The sequence below is a fragment of the Oncorhynchus tshawytscha genome, linkage group LG01, assembly GCF_018296145.1.
Source record: "Oncorhynchus tshawytscha isolate Ot180627B linkage group LG01, Otsh_v2.0, whole genome shotgun sequence".
NCBI classification, from domain to species: Eukaryota; Metazoa; Chordata; class Actinopteri; order Salmoniformes; family Salmonidae; genus Oncorhynchus; species Oncorhynchus tshawytscha.
In genome coordinates, this window is record NC_056429.1 from 51,846,304 (window position 1) to 51,865,339 (window position 19,036).

A 19,036-nucleotide genomic window follows, 5' to 3' on the forward strand; every position below is an offset into this window, starting at 1 on the left:
AACAAATATGTTACCCAAATAGCCTATCACATACAAGTGAACATTTACCCAGCAGTAATTACCTTACATCGTATTATTATTATTTTTAAGGGTGCAATCTACATTTTTGTATTTCTTTTTCATAATAATCTTCTCAATGACAGGCTGACAACAAAATACGGAGGGGCAAAGGAAGTGCAAATAAAATTTGGAGGGGCAAAGGAAGTGCAATCTTGTTATGACTCCCTCGGACAGTTATAACACTGTTATAAACTATGGAGCTGCACGTACTGAAAGTAACAGTAAAAAAATTATTATACCGACTCGCCATATAATAAAACACTTTTGGATAGTATACTCAAGCCGTGTCTCTGTCGTGTAGGCTAAAGGGTGCAATGAGCCACTATTCATCCGTTCTGGGAGGCTACTCTGTCGTACAGCTCCCGCTCAACTCTGCGTAATCCCCGGATGAAGCTGTCATGGCTGCCATTCGCTGAGCTGTCAAGCCTACAAAAACAAAGGTAAAAGCCAACCGAAGTCTCGAATTATGTCGTCGTTGTCAATCATATCGGAGTTTTACTCAGCGGTAAATACATTTTGGTTGAGCTACATTGATGTTATTAACTTTTTTTGTCGTGCAATTTTTCGGTGCACTTTGTCACAACCTAAGCTCTTCGTGTGTATTTAATTCAAATCAGTCAATTGGCAAATCAGCCAGCCGTTCGAAAGCTCACACTTCAGAGTGAATGTTTTACAACGCAGTGAGGTGATGATGAGTGATGGTCGAAGCAAAAATCGGAATTGCTTTCAAACAACAAATTAAACGCGTTTGTTTGTTACATGTTAATGAACCTTCTCAGTGTGTTTGTTTTGGTCAAGTCAAATACACACACAATAGAAATGGCTGACAGCTTTGACCTGATGCAAAGTTGACATTCTGTAATACATTTTTTGCGGCCAGCAACCAATTTAGCGTATAATATTTTCTTCTACGGAGACCTATTGGGATATAATTTGAACAGGTGTGCTTTAGCATAGAATCTTTTCTTCGACTGAGATCCATTACAAATGCAATTTTTTTGTCAGATTTGGTGGATTATGGCAAGTCCTTTGGTCAGTCACATTGAGAAATGTACATGGCACATCATTTGAGTAAAATATTATGGAGTAAGACATTTCCACTATAGTAAATAGTCTGAAATGTAATTACATTGAATCTGCAACAGGTGGATAAGGTTGACCCATGCTGTTGGTTATGTTGTGAGAACATGCACTACTCAGGCAATACACCAAGCAGGTAGGCTGCAGAGTAGTTTTGCATTTGGAATATTGTAGGCTACAAGCCTTATAGTGAAGACTACTGCACTACAAGAGTTTGCACTAATGTGCACTTATTGACTGTGGTAATAAAATACAGCATCATTCTTGTATAAATGATTGCAGATCAGGATAATTTTATCCCCATTTAAAAAATACATCCTAATATGGTATTTTCTCAGGTCTGATCTCTGTAGACTAGATTCCGAGGGGACATTTGCATATATTTGATGGTTGCTGGTTTATAGACCAGGAAATTGTTAAATTGGTGAAAATGTTTTGTGCTGGGCTATTTACTATCTTTCTCTCAAAAATATAAAACCAAGTTAAATCAATATGGTTGACTGTTTATGTTTTTTTACAATGAGGTCAGAAGTTCATTGTCTATAATGAATGTCTGGCTTGCAATCAATTGTTGATTGTTTCTTTTAACTCTGTTACAGAGGCCTGAGTTGATATGGATCCAGCACGCACTGAATTAGATGTCCCTGCTGGAGGTAATATAAAAGTTGTCGAGGATGACAGAAACTGGAACAAACGACTCCGTCTCAGGAAAGCTGCCGTTCAGCCCCCAGCCATGCAAAGTAAAGATAAGCATGGGCCAAAGAAGATAACAGAGGACATGGAGAAAAGCACAGAGCAGACGTATTTGAAGAAGACGCCCCTTAAAGTTCAAGAGGGTCAACATGTGACAAAGGTTTCTGGAAATATACTTGGGTTTAGATGCTCTGAATGCCAGGACAGCACAGTATTCAGCCCTAATGACTTACTGAGGCACTTTCAGGAGACTCACCCAGGAAGCCAACCAATTTTTCCTTGTGACATGTGCAGTTTTATTACACATGAATTCTCCCGCCTTAAAGTCCACCAATTAGGCCACAGAGACACTTTTGTCAGCTGCAACATATGCAATGACAATGTTCAGCACACCCTCTTGCAGCTCACCACACATTTAAACATGCACCATAGCTTGAACGGCCATTACTGTTGTGAGAAGTGCAAGTTCTCCACAAGAGATGTAGGAGCATTTTTGGAGCACCTGTATCTACATAACATTGCGCCGCAAGCAGGTTCTGCTGACCAGGATTTGATGAGACATCTCATGGCCAAAACAGCACAATTCCGCTTCAGTTGCCGGTTCTGTGACTATAAATCTCATCGAAAATATATCATCACAAGGCACATGGCAACCATTCATGGTGAAGAGAAGAGCCAGAAAAACAAGCCGAAAATGAAAGATGTTGGTCCTAAAACAGTAGATAACTCATCTCCAAGACTGAAGCACACAGTGACGAGTACAGTGAGGGAAAATAACTGGATGTCACAAGGCTGTCTTTCTCTGCCGGGTGAAGGATTCCTGGATAAATATTGCAGATTGTCAAATCCAGAGAGGGCTTTGGAGGAGACAAAGCAATTTTTAGAGAAGTCTGTGGCTGCTGAAACAGGTGGGCAGACATGGAACGAAGCTCTTAAGACTGTACTTTCAAATGTGCCCCAAGCCATCACTTCCTTTTCAAACTCAGAAAACTGCATGATATCCAATCCTGGATTCACAAACACAGACAAAGACCTCACTGTCCTCATGCTCAAAAACAAGATTTCAGTTCGTCCGGATGTCACTACTGAAGCCATTGGTTTCAAAATGGTGGAAGGCAAAAAACATTTGGTTCTCAAGGTTACACCAGCAGCAAAGCAAGAGACCTCTGACACAACAAAGACGTCATTGTGTGTCACTGAGCAGGAATCAGAGAAGATTGCTTGTCAAACTAGTGCTGGGGACTCCAATGCAAACGGATGCCAATCAAATTCAACTATCCCCCCAAAGACCAGGCCACCCAGTTGTCCAGAATCATTCTCGACACAAAATGATATTGACACTATTTCAACCCTGAAGTTAGTGGAATATGATCAAACTCAAGAAAATAGAGAAAACCAGGAAACAAGGGTTGGCCAGGAACACCAGAGACATGACGCAGAACCCAAAGATGTGAATCACTGTGAAGATACGGTGGAGGACATGAAAGTGCCGAAGTTGACAGTGGAGAAAAGTGAGAAAAAGCTAAAATCCTTTCCTGAAGCTCTGTGCTCTTCTAAGACTATGGGGGACAAAAAAAGGTGGAGAACGAAAGTGGTCAGCCCTAAAACTGTAGAGAAAAAATCATCACCAGCATTAAAGCTCCTCCTGAAGAAGAACCCAGTTAAGGAAATGCAGTGGATGTCACAAGGTCCTCTTCCCCTGTTAGGAGGAGGTTTGCTGAACAATTCCCACAGACTAGAGCACCCACAGAAAACTTTGGAGGAGACGCAGCAATTTCTTAAAAGAGCACTGTCAATGGAAAATGGCAAAAAGAAACATACCAAGTCCAAAGTGGTCACACAGTCGTCAAAGTCAGAGGGAGGCTTTATTCCAAACCTTGGACATTTCAGCCCCAGAGTTAACAACCTTGGTGCCCTCATGGTAAAAAACAAGATTTTAGTTCCTCCCAATTGCACTACAGAGTCCATGGGTTTCAAAATGGTGGACGGCAAAAAGCATTTGGTTCTTAAGGTTATACCATCAGACAAAACAGAGGCATCCTTGCATTCCGTTGTGACAAAGGAAGACAACACTCTATCTGAAAGTTGCACTATGAGCCAGAACAGTTTAGTTGTTGTCGAGAAAAGTCAGCCAAGTTCTAAAATCCCTCCAAGCACCATAACAAAGAGTAACCTAGAATATAATTTTGAAAATGTGGAGCTTCCAAACACTAATGTCAGTTCTGAAAACAGAGAAGGAATGAACAATGGCATGGATTCTCATGTCCTAGGTGGCCAACATTGTCCAAGGGTAGGCCTACCTCATGTATCTAATGGAGCCAAATCAGATGGAAATGATTTGGACCAGATAACGGAAGATAAGCCTGACCTGGAAGGGGTTGGAACTACAGAAGCTCAGGTCATCATGGTGTCTCCCTCCCCTATACTCAATTACCTTACTTTCCCACAAGGTAATCAACACTATCTTGCTGAAGTTAATTAAATCTGATTTGTTAATTGTATTTCCCTTATTGACTTCTGATTACCTGTCTTGCATGATTCTGTCCATGCCACTCTATGTTGTATGGATAGACATTATTGTAGCAGTTTACTTTCCTTTTTACTGAACTAATTGGGATTTGTTCTCTTTTTGAATATTTCAACAGGTATAACAAACTGGTCAGAGATTCCAGTCCACACTCCAGATGTTTATTCTCAGGACTTCCCTCCCAATACCACTCTAAGAGATGGAGGAAAACAGGAGGTCTTTGACAGGATTTGCCTCTCACCACAGCAAAACAAACAGACAGTCAGAGGAAAGAGGCAGAGCGAATTGTCCACAGAGGACTCTCTTGAGCCCCTCTCAAAAGCCAATAAACCCTCCAGCAAAGTTGTGGAAGAAAAAGAGGCTTCACCAGCAGCGGCGCATCACTGGGAGCCAGGCCCTAGAGATGTGGAGAGGACCCTGAAGCTATTGCCATTAAGTCCCACTCAACTCATTACACGTCCAAGGGGAGACCAGCCTGTTGTAGTGCTAAATCACCCAGACACAGACATTCCCGAGGTTACAAATATTATGGAAACAGTCCACAGGTACAAAGGGGAGGTCCAAAAAGTTTTGTTGTCTCGAAAAACATTGAAGGCCTTTGCAGGCATGGGTTGTAATATGTTTAGGGCAAATGCCCCAACGAATGCCTCCGTCTCTCATCAACGTATGTGGCCTGAGAGCAGAGTGAAAGAGAGATTCATCTTGAAATTGAAGCTGAAAAAGATGAGCAGAAAGAAGTACAAAGTGGTGAATGCAATCGCTCACAGCACTGAGCCTCCATTACGATTTAGCTGCTGGTTTTGTGGCCGAGTCTTCAGTGATCAGGAGGTCTGGATTGGACATGGCCAGCGCCATCTGATGGAATCTACTAAAGAGTGGGATAAGCTGAAATGTGAAAAGTCATAATGCAATCTACACTGGATTCAAAGTTGAGAAAGGTGCTCCTGCACAAAAGCAATGGACAGAAAATATGAAATTAATTTCACTGTCTTATTAGAGAATAATGTTGATAATGATGACAAAATAATAGTGTACAAAATTTATGTAACAACATGAGTTCTTTGAAAATACAGGGCTCTAACACTCAGGTAAAATTTGCATTATTATTTTTTTTTTATGTTTATTTTCTCATTTGCTCATATCTAAGTATTTAATTTGAAACCCACTTATGTTTCAGTGCTACCATCGTTTTAGATAGGATGCAATCTATTTGTTGTTTCAGTTATGTCTAACCAACATGCAATGCTATACAAGTTGATGTAAGTACATTGTCGTAGGGACTCTTTCACAGAACACTGTAATAAGGACACGAATGAGCCATACTCCTAAAGCTCTAAACATGAACATTTAACATTATACGGGTATGTATAGTGTGTGTCATATGATTATAGTTTTTGGAGGGGATGGCAGGTTTCCTATGTTACTAGGCTTTATCAACATTTTTTGAAAAGCTATATTATTTGACATTTTATTTCAGATTTTCAGATGTACATTGTGTTTTATCCCCCCCCCCCACACACACACACACACAATCCCTGTTAAGGCCCATAGAAAATAGGGAATGTTTTTGTTTGAATGCATACAGTACAGTATGTACCAAAAATATTAATGGTTTCGAATATAGTAGTATCCATATGTGGGGCACATTTTGTTAAGTTAGTCCTGCACTAGTAGCAGGAGTAGTCCAAAGTATTCACCTTTTTATAATTGAACAAAATCCATAGTAGGTTATAGGATGACTGATGGCATGTCTGCATATAGCCTAACAATGCTGGTTTTACATGCAAAATATTGTTTTTCTGAAAGAAATTCCTATTGTGACTTGAAATTATGTTTTTTAATAGGATTATGAACAGACAGTGACTATTTCTTCCCATTATCTCACTTTATGAAGCTTATGACAATATTGATATGCATGTTACTGTATGTTTCTTTATGTTCTGAAAGTGTCCATGAAAAGGGATACTTTTAGTTAGTCAGCACAGGACCATTGGTCAAATGGACCCACATCATAAATACACATAGCACATCTTTCTGACCATACCCTTTCTGCTTGCACACATCAGCATTAGTCATCCACCATGTATTTCTGCATTTAAACAGATAATTGTCAAAGTGTCTCTCCACATCACAATCACAGTGCATCATTGTAATGGCGCGTATGTTCAACAGCCCCTCTAGGCAGCTCTTTCTCTCTCTCTCTCTGGCATGGATGAATTATAGGACGTACCTGGTTTGGAATAGTGTAGTAGTCAATTTTGACTTAAGAAATATTTGTTTTTTTCCAAGTGCCTGACCTTTACACAATGAATATGTATTTATCTTGATACACACCTGGTAGCATTATGTGTTGTACAGATCAATAAATACAAATAGTTTGACAATATATGTGTGATTATTGAATATGTAAGTTGGGTAACACAATTAAGAAAGGAAAGGTATATCAATCATTTTGAGTTAATGAACACAACTAAAGAATATAGTAGAAAACTCAATGCTGCAGATATTTTTTTGTTCTATTGGTGTTGCTTTCCAGCATCATACACCATTCACACTTACTGTAGTTACTTTCTATTTATAATATTTCTACAATATTTTACTCTTTAAGAATACATCATGGCACTATTCGAGGGGCCATGTTTGGTTGGTAGAAAAGACCCCATAGAATGCAAAATGTTCAACACACGTTTGAAAATGTACACACATGAACTATTTTACTGAATTGGCACAGTACCAGTCCCGGAAACATGACCCTAGGCAACAGCATTGACTAGGGTCCGGTAATCATGACGGACTGACTTAGTACATTTCGAAAAGAGGGGAAAAAATTGTTTTTTTCACCTCTCCCATCAAATCACGATTCAAAGTTTGCAGGCAAAACCTTTGCAGTGGTTTTAGTGAAGGTAGTTGATGCAATCTAGCCAATTACCAAATGCACTCATTAAAAATAACCTCTGTGATCTTCATCTTGATAGCCTCTATTTTGTGGCTGGGGGATGTTGGCAGGGAGAGAAGGCAGTGATGTAGTTCCTCTATGTCCAACTGACGTTATATGACGTACAGACGTGTTAAACTGGAGCATTGGTACATTGCCAAAAGCAACCCGTCTGTCTAGAGAGACTAGCACATTACAGTAAGTCAATTTCATTCTGGTCTTGCTTGGATAGCCATGACTGGGTGAATGTGACTAGACTAATCCAACTATTTGTCACAAACCCTGAACAGATGGTCAGTAATTTCAAACTGAGAGCAGCATCAAATTGCCTGATGACTTGCACACAGGTCTTACACTAGACGCACTGATTTGGAATGTGACTCCCAAGTCCGAACCTTAAATCCCTGATGATCCATAGGACTAGTTAGGATCTAGTGAGGCCTAAGGATTCACAGCATAGCACAGTTTGGTAGAGTCCTTGGAGTTACTCTGGCTGTCAATCAGTACCAAGGGGTTCCTCTGATGGTTCTCAATGATGTGGGAAACACTGGTGAAACGCTGAGGGAATACAATAAGAGGTGTTAGGCCTACAGGTTAGGAATCAGGCCATCTATATTTCATGGATATCAGAAAATAGTTTTGTAGCCCATCAAGATGAGATGTTGTCTACCTCCTCTCCTTTCTTCTCCCTCCCGAGTGCGTATCGCTGCGATGCTTGGATGTAGCGCACTGGGATGTTGTAGACTCTACTGTTGTAAAACACCACTAAAGTGTATGGCTGCTGTGTGTCCTGACCAGAGCTCTTCCTTATGAGGAAGGACCCATCCTGAAACAAAGGAGATGCACAGTACAGTCAGCGGGAGCAATCCAAGTCTCATTCTTATCCTAACACCCGTGATTTAGTTTATTTAAAAAAATGCAAGTTGATCTGAAGACTGTGATTATAATAAGAGTATGTTTAATTGTCTGTATTCATGTGAGTGAGACTCGCCTTATTTGAGCGAACCAAGGCATCCTCAGCTGTCTTACGGTCACAGGTGCTGGCATACCAGGGTTTCTTCAAGACATCTGTCCCCTACAACAACCACAAAAATACAGAAACAAGGAAGTGTGTTCAAAGTCAAGTCCATGTGGCCCTAATATGCTTTGCAGTTTTCGCAAACTCTAATAGTGTATTCATCCATGCATTGTGCATGCCATCACCAGTATTTTGAGCTACGTTGTGGTATGTTATAAATAAAATAGTGACATTTAGGTCAACTTTTTATCACCTCTTCAGCATCTGTTAACCCTTTTTCATCTGTGGGTACAGTTCCTCTATCAGGTTCTGGGAATTAGAAAACAGTATAAAAAAAAAAGTTTAAAAACATACTAATTTAGTGTTGTATAGACACAGCAGAATCCATTCACAGAATAAATGTTTGCTGTGTTGTGTCACTGTCAGGGTCGAGGTTATGGTCATCTGCCTGTGGCCGTTTGCATATCATTTATAATCAACATGACTCTCTCAGACCTGTACTTACTGTGAGAGGTAAACATCTGTGGCAGAGGAATCCTGCAGTAGAGAAAAGAAGAACATTCCGGAATAATTTATATTGGCCTTGACGCATGTCGGTTTGTGCTGTCTTGCTAACTCTGCAAGACAGTACACACAGATCTGGGGCCAGGCTATAAAGAGATATCTGCTCGGCGCAAAATAGAGAGATTTCTTATGAAGTCATGATGTTTCTTACTTGGCACACTTGTATTCAGAGGGCTGGGGTGTGGCTGTGATTTTCTGGTTAATGTGCCTCGTGGCCAGTGCTGTGCCTGTGGAAAAGCAGATATAGCAAGAGAGTGTGTTACAGTGGTCTACTATTATGCAAGTGGATGACTGCATAAACACTTTCTGGATTTAACAATTTAACAATTTACAGCAATACAGTTCATTGAATTGTGTGTTTTATTTACTGTAATGCATTTCATAGGCATAAAAGGTTATGAAATCAAAACAGTTTAGGAATAGGTAACTACCTTCATTTCCCCCGGATGCAATATCTGGCCTCTGAAAAAAGACAAACATGATCAACCTGCACCATATCCCATAGAATTTAGAATTTCACACTTTGTTTTTTTCCCAAAATATATTTTAGAGTTTCCCCTACCGGTCTAAAATATGGCTTCAATGGCTTCCTAAAATAGAGAGGATTATGTGAGTTATGTCATCCCTGAAACCAGACTTTTCCGGTGCTCTTCTAAGTGAACGAGCAGCCAGCAATGAACAGAAAATATGATATATAATTTTAGTGAGTGACACGTACGTCTCTCTGGGTATTGGTTTGGGAAGTGCAGGCAGGGGCTTTTGCCCAGACGCTGTACTGCCAGCTAGGAGAACAGAGATGACATACAGTAAATTCACACATATAAAGTAAGTTCTGTTAAGTAACACAATGTTAAGTTATTTTATGCTCTTTTACAATCTTTTAACTGTAATGTATGTTGTGTTGTGTCTCATGTACAGTGCCTTTCAGAAAGTATTCACACCCCTGGACTTTTCCCACATTTAGTTGTGTTACAAGGTGGGATTAAAATGGATTAACATTTCATTTTTTTGTCAAAGATCTACACAAAATACTCTGTAATGTCAAAATGGAAGATTTTTTTTTAAATGTGTAAAACAAAATATGAAAAATACACACAAATATAACTTGATTACATAAGTTTTCAACCCCCTGAGTCAATACATGCTGGAATCACCTTTGGCAGCGATTACAGCAGTCTTTCTGGGTAAGTCTATAAGAGTTTTGCACACCTGGATTGTACAGTATTTGCACATTATTATTTTCAAGCGTTGTCAAGTTGGTTGTTGATCATTGCTAGACAGCCATTTTCAAGTCTTGCCATAGATTTTCAAGCCGAATTGTTTAAAATTCACTGTTCGAATGAGGGACCTTACATATAATTGTATGTGCGAGGTACAGAGATGAGGTAGTCATTCTAAAATCAGTTTGAACACTGTTACGCACACAGAGTGAGTCCATGCAACTGACTAATGTTCCATTTTTGTTTTGCATCTGGCAATCCACTAGATGGCATAATTAGCCAATTGAAGTAACTACCAACATAGTACATCAAATATTTTGGAGGATATGGAACAATGCTCCTTCTTAATAGTTGTCTGTTTTCTTTTAGAATGTATTATTGCCACATTAATGTTTGAATGTTTAGTCATTTGGCTGATGGTGGTAATATGGATGAATACATACTTAATTCTGGATTGCAGGCTTCATATTCAGCATCATCTATGGGCTCCTGGACCTGGATGACAATAACAAAAAAAATGGTTAACGATTCCAATGCTGATAATATCCAATCTTTACTGTTCTATTACTATCTCATCAAAGAAAATATTTGGGGTCAGGTACAATGTCCAGAGTCTCTTTGGTACAGTAGAACTTACTGGGATTGGATGACAACTCTTCATGTGCATTCTGGAGAGAGAAGAGAACATGTGAATTATTCATGTCAGTGTGGCAACGAAACAGAAGAAAACGACCTCATGTTTATTAAATAGTTTATCGTTCAATTGCAGTCATGCATAAAATCCATGTTTCCTGGTCTCTAGAAGAAGTTGTAGTCATTGTTAGCACCTTGGGCTGGCTCTAGGGGGCAAACTCTGTCTAGGGACACTGAGGAGTGTGGAAGGTCTGTAAAAAAAAAAAAAAAAAAAAGCTGTCATTTTTGTGTCTTTTTCCAATAAATAGATATTTAGATGCTGTATTTCTGTCAGGGGAAATGTTGATCCCATTTGACCCGGTCTGAAAAGTGCTTCCGTCCCTGAACCAGAACTGACCTGCTCACTGGGGGAGGAGAGTTTTCCTTTAGATGAAAGAGAACATGGGACACATCAAGCATAGTCCTACAGTCATTGACTATACTATTAATTGTAATGTATTAGCCGTTGGTTATCAAACCTACCTCCATGTCAGGGACTTCATACACATCTGAAAAACAAAACAAAAAGACTAAGCCTCAAAATATCTAACTCAGTCGGGCACATTAAGCGCAATAAATGAAATGTGTAGAAATCTGTTGAAATTCAATCAATCCCCACAAACAATTCCATATATTCAGTGCCTCTGCTGAGATGCAGATACATACCTGGGCTATTTGAGCGCTCTGGAACAGTCTTGGACATTGAAGGACTGCTCCTTATTGGTTTGCCTCTTCTATGCATCAGATGGTCTGAAGGGAGGTTTACATGTGGATTGTATGTTGACATTAAGGTGTCTTGGTAACGTTTGTCTGACGATGATTGGCAACAGATAAAAATGTGCAATGGTTTCATGACACCTGTATGTTGAAGATAAGATCATTTAGGAACATAGTGTACATGGTGTCTGATTCATTTATTGGGACAGCTTACTAGCAGGTGATTCCTCTGTGGGGTTTATATAGTTGTCTTCATCGTCACTTTCTGGGTTGACGTAGTCTTCCTAAAGACAACGATCATACAACGTGTCATGAAAAAGTACGAGGCAAATAATGTGTCAATATGCTGTCATGAAAACAGAAAAAATTATTGTTTTGCCTAACAACTTCACATTACTTCATCATAGTCCTGCTGGTTGGGTTTGGGGGGCAGTGATGGTGACGGTGATGGTTTGGTGGTCTTTTGAGGCCAGACGGGCTTCCTGGGGGAGGGGCTTGCCGGCCTGCTGCGGCATCTGTCTGGAAAAGAGAAGCAAAAGCAGAAACAGGACATAAGGATTTGCATAACGCTACAACACGTGGTCATTGCGGTGCTCTGTGTCGGTCACGGTCCACTGACTACCCACTGGGCACATACTGGTTGAATCGACGCTGTTTCCACATCATTTCAAGCGGTCACTCAGAAATATTACCAGCCGTTTCCTTCATGCATGCAAGCATGCCAAATATGTGATTTATATACAGTAGTCCTCCTAACATGAGCTAAACATAGCTTCTACATTAAATAGATACATGTAGATAGAGGATAGAGTAGTCTTGAATAGCCAGGCATGGTATTCTTTCATTTGTTACCTAGAAGCTTGGCATGCATGGTTGCATGATGGGTAGTTTTGTGTGTGTGTACTGTGTGTGTATATGTGTTAGAGAGAGACTAAGGAAAGGGAAAGAGGGATACCTAGTCAGTTGTACAACTGAATGCATTCAACTGAAATGTGTCTTCCACATTTAAAGTAGTAGTTTTGTGTGGTTGTGCGTGTGGGTGAGTGCCTGCGTGTGTGTGCATGTGTGTGTGAGGCAGAGTGGACGAGATCTCACCTATGTATTCCCCCCTGGGAAAGGAGGCAGATGAAGTGGAGAGGAAGACTCTCTGACAGGGAGGAGGCTCATAGCTGTCATCCTTCTCCTCTTGAGGGAACTCACAAGTGTCACTGTCCTGCAACATCATGATATCGTTAAGATGCTCAGTCCCACAGCTTTGGTTGATGTAAAGTGTAAAAACTGTACAGCTGCTGACATGAGTCAAACGTCTGTGGGAGCACTGTCAGATACAAGTTTATATTAGAAGCATTTCTCTAACATGTTAGTGTTTTAGAATCAATACAGCATGTTGATTGAACTCACAAACTCTTTTTCAGACCACTGTTCTTCCTCCACGTCATTACCTGTAAAGATAAATATTAAATGAGGGCCCCACAGTAGGAGATGCAAAGTCATTGGAAATTACAGCATTGGGAAGACATGCATCATAGCTTCTGAAATCATATTCTGAACATATTGCTGCAAAAATATTGCTGCCCATTGTCCCCAAAAACAAACTATTGTCACTATTATATACAGTAGTTCAAGGGCCACATTGTGAGACATGTAGATAGGTCTTACCATGATAGTCTTTTACGGGTAGTTTTGGAGATGACTTGTTTTGAAATCTACAGTACAGACAGACCAGTTAGGAGTAAAAGCCAAAGTTTTAGAAACAAGAATGGACTTAACTATTTTTAGACATTCAACTTTGGGCCTGAAGAGTGATTGTACACATTAACGTTACCCCTCCCACCTCCTCATTCTGAAACCTATGTCATTTCTTCATTATCTATTACTGAATTCTTGAATTCTACAGCATGTTTACGTATACAGTTGTGTGCCAGCGGCTCCGTTTCAAGGAGGGAGGGAGAGAGAGAGTAAAGCCACCTGTCTGTACATGTTTCTCTGTTTGTCTATTTTCAGATTGAAGAAAGAGGAATAGTCACTTATCACCAAGGTTACTGTAGTAAACTAAAACTGAAACTAAAACCCATCATGAAAAAACTATTTAGTAAACTGAAATAAAATAATGAACATACCTGTAAAAAAAAAAACTGTACTGAAACTATTATCTTGCGGGTTAATGTAGCCAAGCGAATGCGATATTTCGATCAGGCATAGCTTGTGCATTACTATCACTAGCTATCACTAGTTAACCTGCAAAAAAATCTTCTTGGTAGCTAATTTGATTCTTCTTACAAAAGTTGAAAAGCTTTGGATTGGGTTAAAGATGGGCAAGATACGTTTTCATCAAACTTTTTGTCTCGGGGCTATTCCCTTTAAATCCAAGCCACATTGAAATTTACTTTAGAATTTCCACCTAACCTAAAATATATGACATATATTTTGATATAATTAAAACTAGCAAATCAGCTCTCAAAACTAACTGAAACTAAACTCAATTCCAAGTCAAAACCCCAAAACTAAACAAAATAAAAACTACTTAAAAAACTTGAATAACCTTGTTTATCACCACAAAAAAAACGTTGAAGAAATTATACCATGTGGGTGCACTGCACTCTCAGCTGAACTGAGCTGAACCGAGCTGTATTTCCAATGCCATACATACCGTAGTTCTGTTCTTGTTCCCACATATAGAGATGCTGGAATCTCATTCCCCTCATATACTGCATTTCAGATAAATGCCTCTACCTCGTCAGTGTAGTGTATAACTCAATATAATGAACTAGGGGCACAACTGGTGTCCTTGCGAACTTGTGGGTAACAGAGAGTAGTGTTAAGCAATGCTCTCTGTTTATGGAGTGTCAAACATTTATTTTTGATCATCTGACCTTCTCAGCCTGTTTAGGATGCTGCCATCATTCTTCTTGATATCCTGGACCATCTTCTGAAGCTGTCTGGAAGACGCGTTTAAAGCTTCTCATTAAAGGTATCATATTCCACAAAAATCATGCAGTGTTCATAAACGTAATACGGTACATAACTGTTAATACCATTTGGAGACAATAGCACGTGCTAGACAAAATGTTACAGCACACACATACGGTGCATTCGGAAAGTATTCAGACCCCTTCCCTTTTTCCACATTTTGTTACATTACAGCCTTATTCTAAAATGGATTAAATACATTTCTTCCCTCATTAATCTACACATAATACCCCATAATGACAACGCGAAAACAGGTTTTTAGATATGTTTGCAAATGTATTAAACTTAAAAAACAGAAATACCTTATTTACACAATTATTCAGACCCTTTACTATGAGACTTGAAATTGAGCTCTGGTGCATCCTTTTTCCATTGATCATCCTTGAGATGTTTCTACAACTTATTGGAGTCCACCTGTGGTAAATTCAATTGATTGGACATGGTTTGGAAAGGTACACACCTGTCTACATAAGGTCCCACAGTTGGCAGTGCATGTCAGAGCAAAAACCAAGCCATGAGGTCAAAGGAATTGTCCATAGAGCTCCGAGACAGAATTGTGTCGAGGCATAGACCTGAGGAAGGGTACCAAAAAATGTCTGCAGCATTGGAGGTCCCCAAGAACAGAGTGGCCTCCATCATTCTTGTGGCCTGCCCTCAAGTGGCCTACCCTCCATACAATGACGGGTAGGCCGCCATTTTAAATAATAATTTGTTCTTAACTGACTTGCCTAGTTAAATAAAGGTTAAATAAATAACAATAAAATTCTTAAATTTAATAAGTTTGGAACCACCAAGACTCTTCCTAGTGCTGGCCACCCGGCCAAACTGAACAATCGGAGGAGAAGGGCCTTTGTCAGGGAGGTTAGCAAGAACCTGTCATTCTGACAGAGCTCCAGAAGGACAACCATCTCTGCAGCACTCCACCAATCAGGCCTTTATGGTAGAGTGGCCAGAAGGAAGGCACCTAAAAGGCACCTAAAGGACTATCAGACCATGATAAACAAGATTCTCTGGTCTGATGAAACCAAGATTGAACTCTTTGGCCTGAATGCCAAGCTTCACGTCTGGAGTAAACCTAGCACCATCCCTACGGGGAATCTTGGTGGTGGCAGCATCATGCTGTGAGGATGTTTTTCAGCGGCAGGGACTGGGAGACTAGTCAGGATCGAGGGAAAGATGGCTGGAGCAAAGTACCTCAGGACCTCAGACTGGGGGCGAAGGTTCACCTTCCAACAGGACCCTAAGCACACAGCCAAGAAAACGCAGGAGTGGCTTCTCTAAATGTCCTTGCATGGCCCAGCCACGAACATATCTGGAGAGACCTGAAATAGCTGTGCAGCAACGCACCCCATCCAACCTGACAGAGCCTGAGAGGATCTGCAGAGAAAAATGGGAGAAACTCCCCAAATACAGGTGTGCCAAGCTTGTAGAGTCATAGCCAAGAACACCTGAGGCTGTAATTGCTGTCAAAGTTGCTTCAACAAAGGGTCTAAATAATTATGCAAATGGAATATTTCCGTTTTTCATTACACCCACCGGGGGGGTACTTGACCTATCCACAGGGTGTACTTGAGAAGACTCATGAGACCATAGGCTTTCTGGTAAAATGCACTTGAAGGAGTACTTCAAGGGTATTCTGGGCAGAGCTGAATGTACTTGGTGGTACAGTAACCGAAAAAAGGTTGAGAACCACCGGAGCAGCTGATACAATAGTAGAGACCACTTGGAATGGAATGTATCACTTCTTACCTTACACTAGATGGCAGCATGAAGCTATTTCTAAATTCTAAATCCCGTTTTTTGCTTTGTCGTTATGGGGTATTGTGTGAAGATTGAACAATTGAATGCATTTTAGTATAAGGCTGTAACGTAACAAAATGTGGAAAAAGTCAAGGGGTCTGATATGTGTATATGTGTGTGTATATATGGCATGGTCTAAATATATGGCTCTGGCAAAAACCATAGTTGCAGTCTTTCAGAGTCAACATTCCATGTTGGCTAGCACTTGGAGGTGAAGATTCACACCCATACACACTCAGACTCACTCAATCACCGAAGCCTGCATGCAAGTACAGATTGAGAGCACGAGGGAGACAGGTGTGAGACGTGAAATTACAGTAGCATCCACATGAGTCAGTCTTCTCTTACCACATTCCCTCTCACTTTAGATTTTGTTTTATGTAACAGCCAGCCAAAGCCATCAGAAATGAACTGTTTTTTGCTTTTTTTACTGTTTAACTTAATCTGGATGCAACATTGGATGCAATAGTTGCTGTGGCCTACAATAATGTACAGAGAAAAAAATGGTCTGGTAAATGTATTATTGTGAGCATTGCAGAAAACAGATGTACAGTACAACTGGTTGGAACTTAGTGTACACAATTATATATTTACAGTAGGCTTTACTTACCAGGTGCCACTGCACCATCTATAGAAATAGGTCATCATTGAACAATAGGCAGAATTTAAATGGCAAAAAAAAGTTTGGTTTTGATTACAACGGTTAACAACATAACATATTTCCCAGTGTTACAAATACATTGACCAACATAATATTGCATACAAACATGGGTATCTCTTACCGAAGTTTTGCACTTGCAGGAGCTGTGAACTTGTTCAGTGTATCCATATCTTAATGAGTAAATTGACCCGAGAAGGCCACCTGCTGCGTCTAGCTACTATCCAGCTCAATGTTTGCGTTGTGAATGAACTCACTGGCACTGGCTGCCTGCCTAAAATGTCATCATAGCTGTGGGAAAATAATAATACCTCTGCAAGAACAAGCACTTCTCCTTTCCACTGCTTGAGTTTGGTCATGAAGACAATTCTGTTTTCAGTGTCATTTGGATTTACACAATAACATTCCCACCACACAACATGGCAGATTAGAAAGATAAATATTGCCCCTGCTGTGACAATACTCTGACAAGCCAGCACAGTAAACAGAGAGGGGAGCCTTTACTGACATTTGTCAATTGTCCAAGAGATGGAAATACACAGAGGTTGCTAAAATACACAAAGAAACATCATGCAAAGCCACTGTTGAAACACCTGCCTGATGCTTCTGCTGTGCAATATACAGGCTCAGTCTGTTGGGCAGTCAGGAACATTTTTCAATAAGGGTTCTAGTCAGGATTCACGCTGTGTTTTTAAGTGGTATTAGGCTCAATTTGCATTGGAGCATAACAGTATAATTAGCAAATGACATGGGTTGACTGTGCACTCTAGTTAATCAATGGACACAACAAAAAAAGCTCACATTCCTATTTCCAGGGGTCTGAATTGTTACAATATTCTGTTTCTTTTTGTGGGGACATGTGTTCCAACAGGCAAGACAACAGAAATGTTTAATAACATGACTTTGAACATGGTCATGACCTCTTTGAACGTCTACCCATTAGCCACAAGCCTACCCATAGGAGCAGAAATTAGACAATTTACTACACACTACTACACACTTAGAAAATAAGGTGCTATCTAGAACCAAAAAGGGTTCTTCAGCTGTCCCCATGGGAGAACCATTTGAAGAACCCCTTTTGGTTCCAGGTAGAACCCTTTTGGGTTCCATGTCGAACCTTTCCTCAGAGTGTTCTTACATGGAACCCAAAAAGTTCTACCTGTAACCAAAAAGGGTTCTATCTGGAACAAAAAAGGGTTCTGCTATGGAGAGAGCCGCGGAACCCTTTTGGAACCCTTTTTTCTAAAAGTGTAATAGTACATTATCGTAGCTCATAAGCAAGTACGGTTTCTGTTTCACATACCTTGACAGTTAACTCATGTTGCTTATTTAGTATAGATTGGAGCTATGTTTAGTTAGCCATGAAGCGTAACATATAAGAATAGTAACTATGACACCACTAGCAGATCTTGATCAGGAGAAGCCATTTTACATTTCCCTCTAGAGCTCTGGCTCCCTAATAATCAGTCTGTTTGGATTCTCCATCAGATATCAAACAAACCAAACAATAGAACAACAGTAGAAACACTGAAACAAGGCAGGGAAATCATGAACTTGTTGGTGTGAGGCTCAATTGCTTATTCAACTTCCTTATTGCACAAGTTTACAATTAACCACATGAAAACGGGAACTCATAAGGAAAGAGTTCACAGTAAATGCATCAGCCTAGTAATATAGATTGTCCATTTTTACCTTGGGGAGGAAAGTGAGAGAGGCACACGCACTCGCGCACACACACGCACACACGCACGAGAAAACACACGCACACGCACACACACACACACACACACACACACACACACACACACACACACACACACACACACACACACACACACACACACACACACACACACACACACACACACACACACACACACACACACACACACACACACACACACACACACACACACTCTTTGTCTTTGCAGTGCTCTCTTGGTACTTGAAAGGGGCAGCAGGTAGAGGTGGCAGGTAGCCTAGTGGTTAGAGCGTTGGGCCAGTAACTGAAAGTTTGCTGGATCAAATCCCTGAGCTGACAAGGTAAAAAACTGTTGCTCTGCCCCTGAACAAGGCAGTTAAACCACTGTTCCCTGGTAGGCTGTCATTGCAAATAAGAATT

At 40.3% G+C, this 19,036-nt stretch overlaps 2 protein-coding genes across 3 annotated transcripts; one reads left to right on the forward strand and one right to left on the reverse strand.

Annotated features, from left to right (window-relative positions):
- Nucleotides 1–261: 261 nt before the first annotated feature.
- On the forward strand, nucleotides 262–6,744 carry LOC112252979 (zinc finger protein 518A). Of its 2 annotated transcripts, none has more exons than XM_024424795.2 (3): nucleotides 262–565; nucleotides 1,740–4,283; nucleotides 4,479–6,744. In XM_024424795.2, exons 2-3 carry the CDS (start codon nucleotides 1,754–1,756, stop codon nucleotides 5,264–5,266), a joined length of 3,318 nt encoding a protein of 1,105 aa, XP_024280563.1. In that variant the 5' UTR covers nucleotides 262–565; nucleotides 1,740–1,753; the 3' UTR covers nucleotides 5,267–6,744. The 2 variants fall into 2 exon arrangements, with proteins under 2 accessions (XP_024280563.1, XP_024280553.1); XM_024424785.2 differs by having other exon boundaries at nucleotides 262–500.
- Nucleotides 5,891–17,227, reverse strand: LOC112252986 (B-cell linker protein). The gene is made up of 22 exons (XM_024424809.2): nucleotides 17,039–17,227; nucleotides 14,360–14,425; nucleotides 13,146–13,192; nucleotides 12,888–12,928; nucleotides 12,582–12,699; nucleotides 11,884–12,005; nucleotides 11,701–11,770; nucleotides 11,436–11,519; nucleotides 11,253–11,278; nucleotides 11,128–11,153; nucleotides 10,925–10,981; nucleotides 10,735–10,765; nucleotides 10,541–10,592; nucleotides 9,596–9,659; nucleotides 9,440–9,467; nucleotides 9,309–9,339; nucleotides 9,029–9,104; nucleotides 8,819–8,850; nucleotides 8,567–8,622; nucleotides 8,287–8,370; nucleotides 7,966–8,121; nucleotides 5,891–7,853 (listed from the first exon to the last, which is right to left on the reverse strand). The coding sequence occupies exons 1-22, from the start codon at nucleotides 17,083–17,085 to the stop codon at nucleotides 7,737–7,739; spliced, it is 1,431 nt and encodes a 476-aa protein (XP_024280577.1). The 5' UTR covers nucleotides 17,086–17,227; the 3' UTR covers nucleotides 5,891–7,736.
- Nucleotides 17,228–19,036: the final 1,809 nt, after the last annotated feature.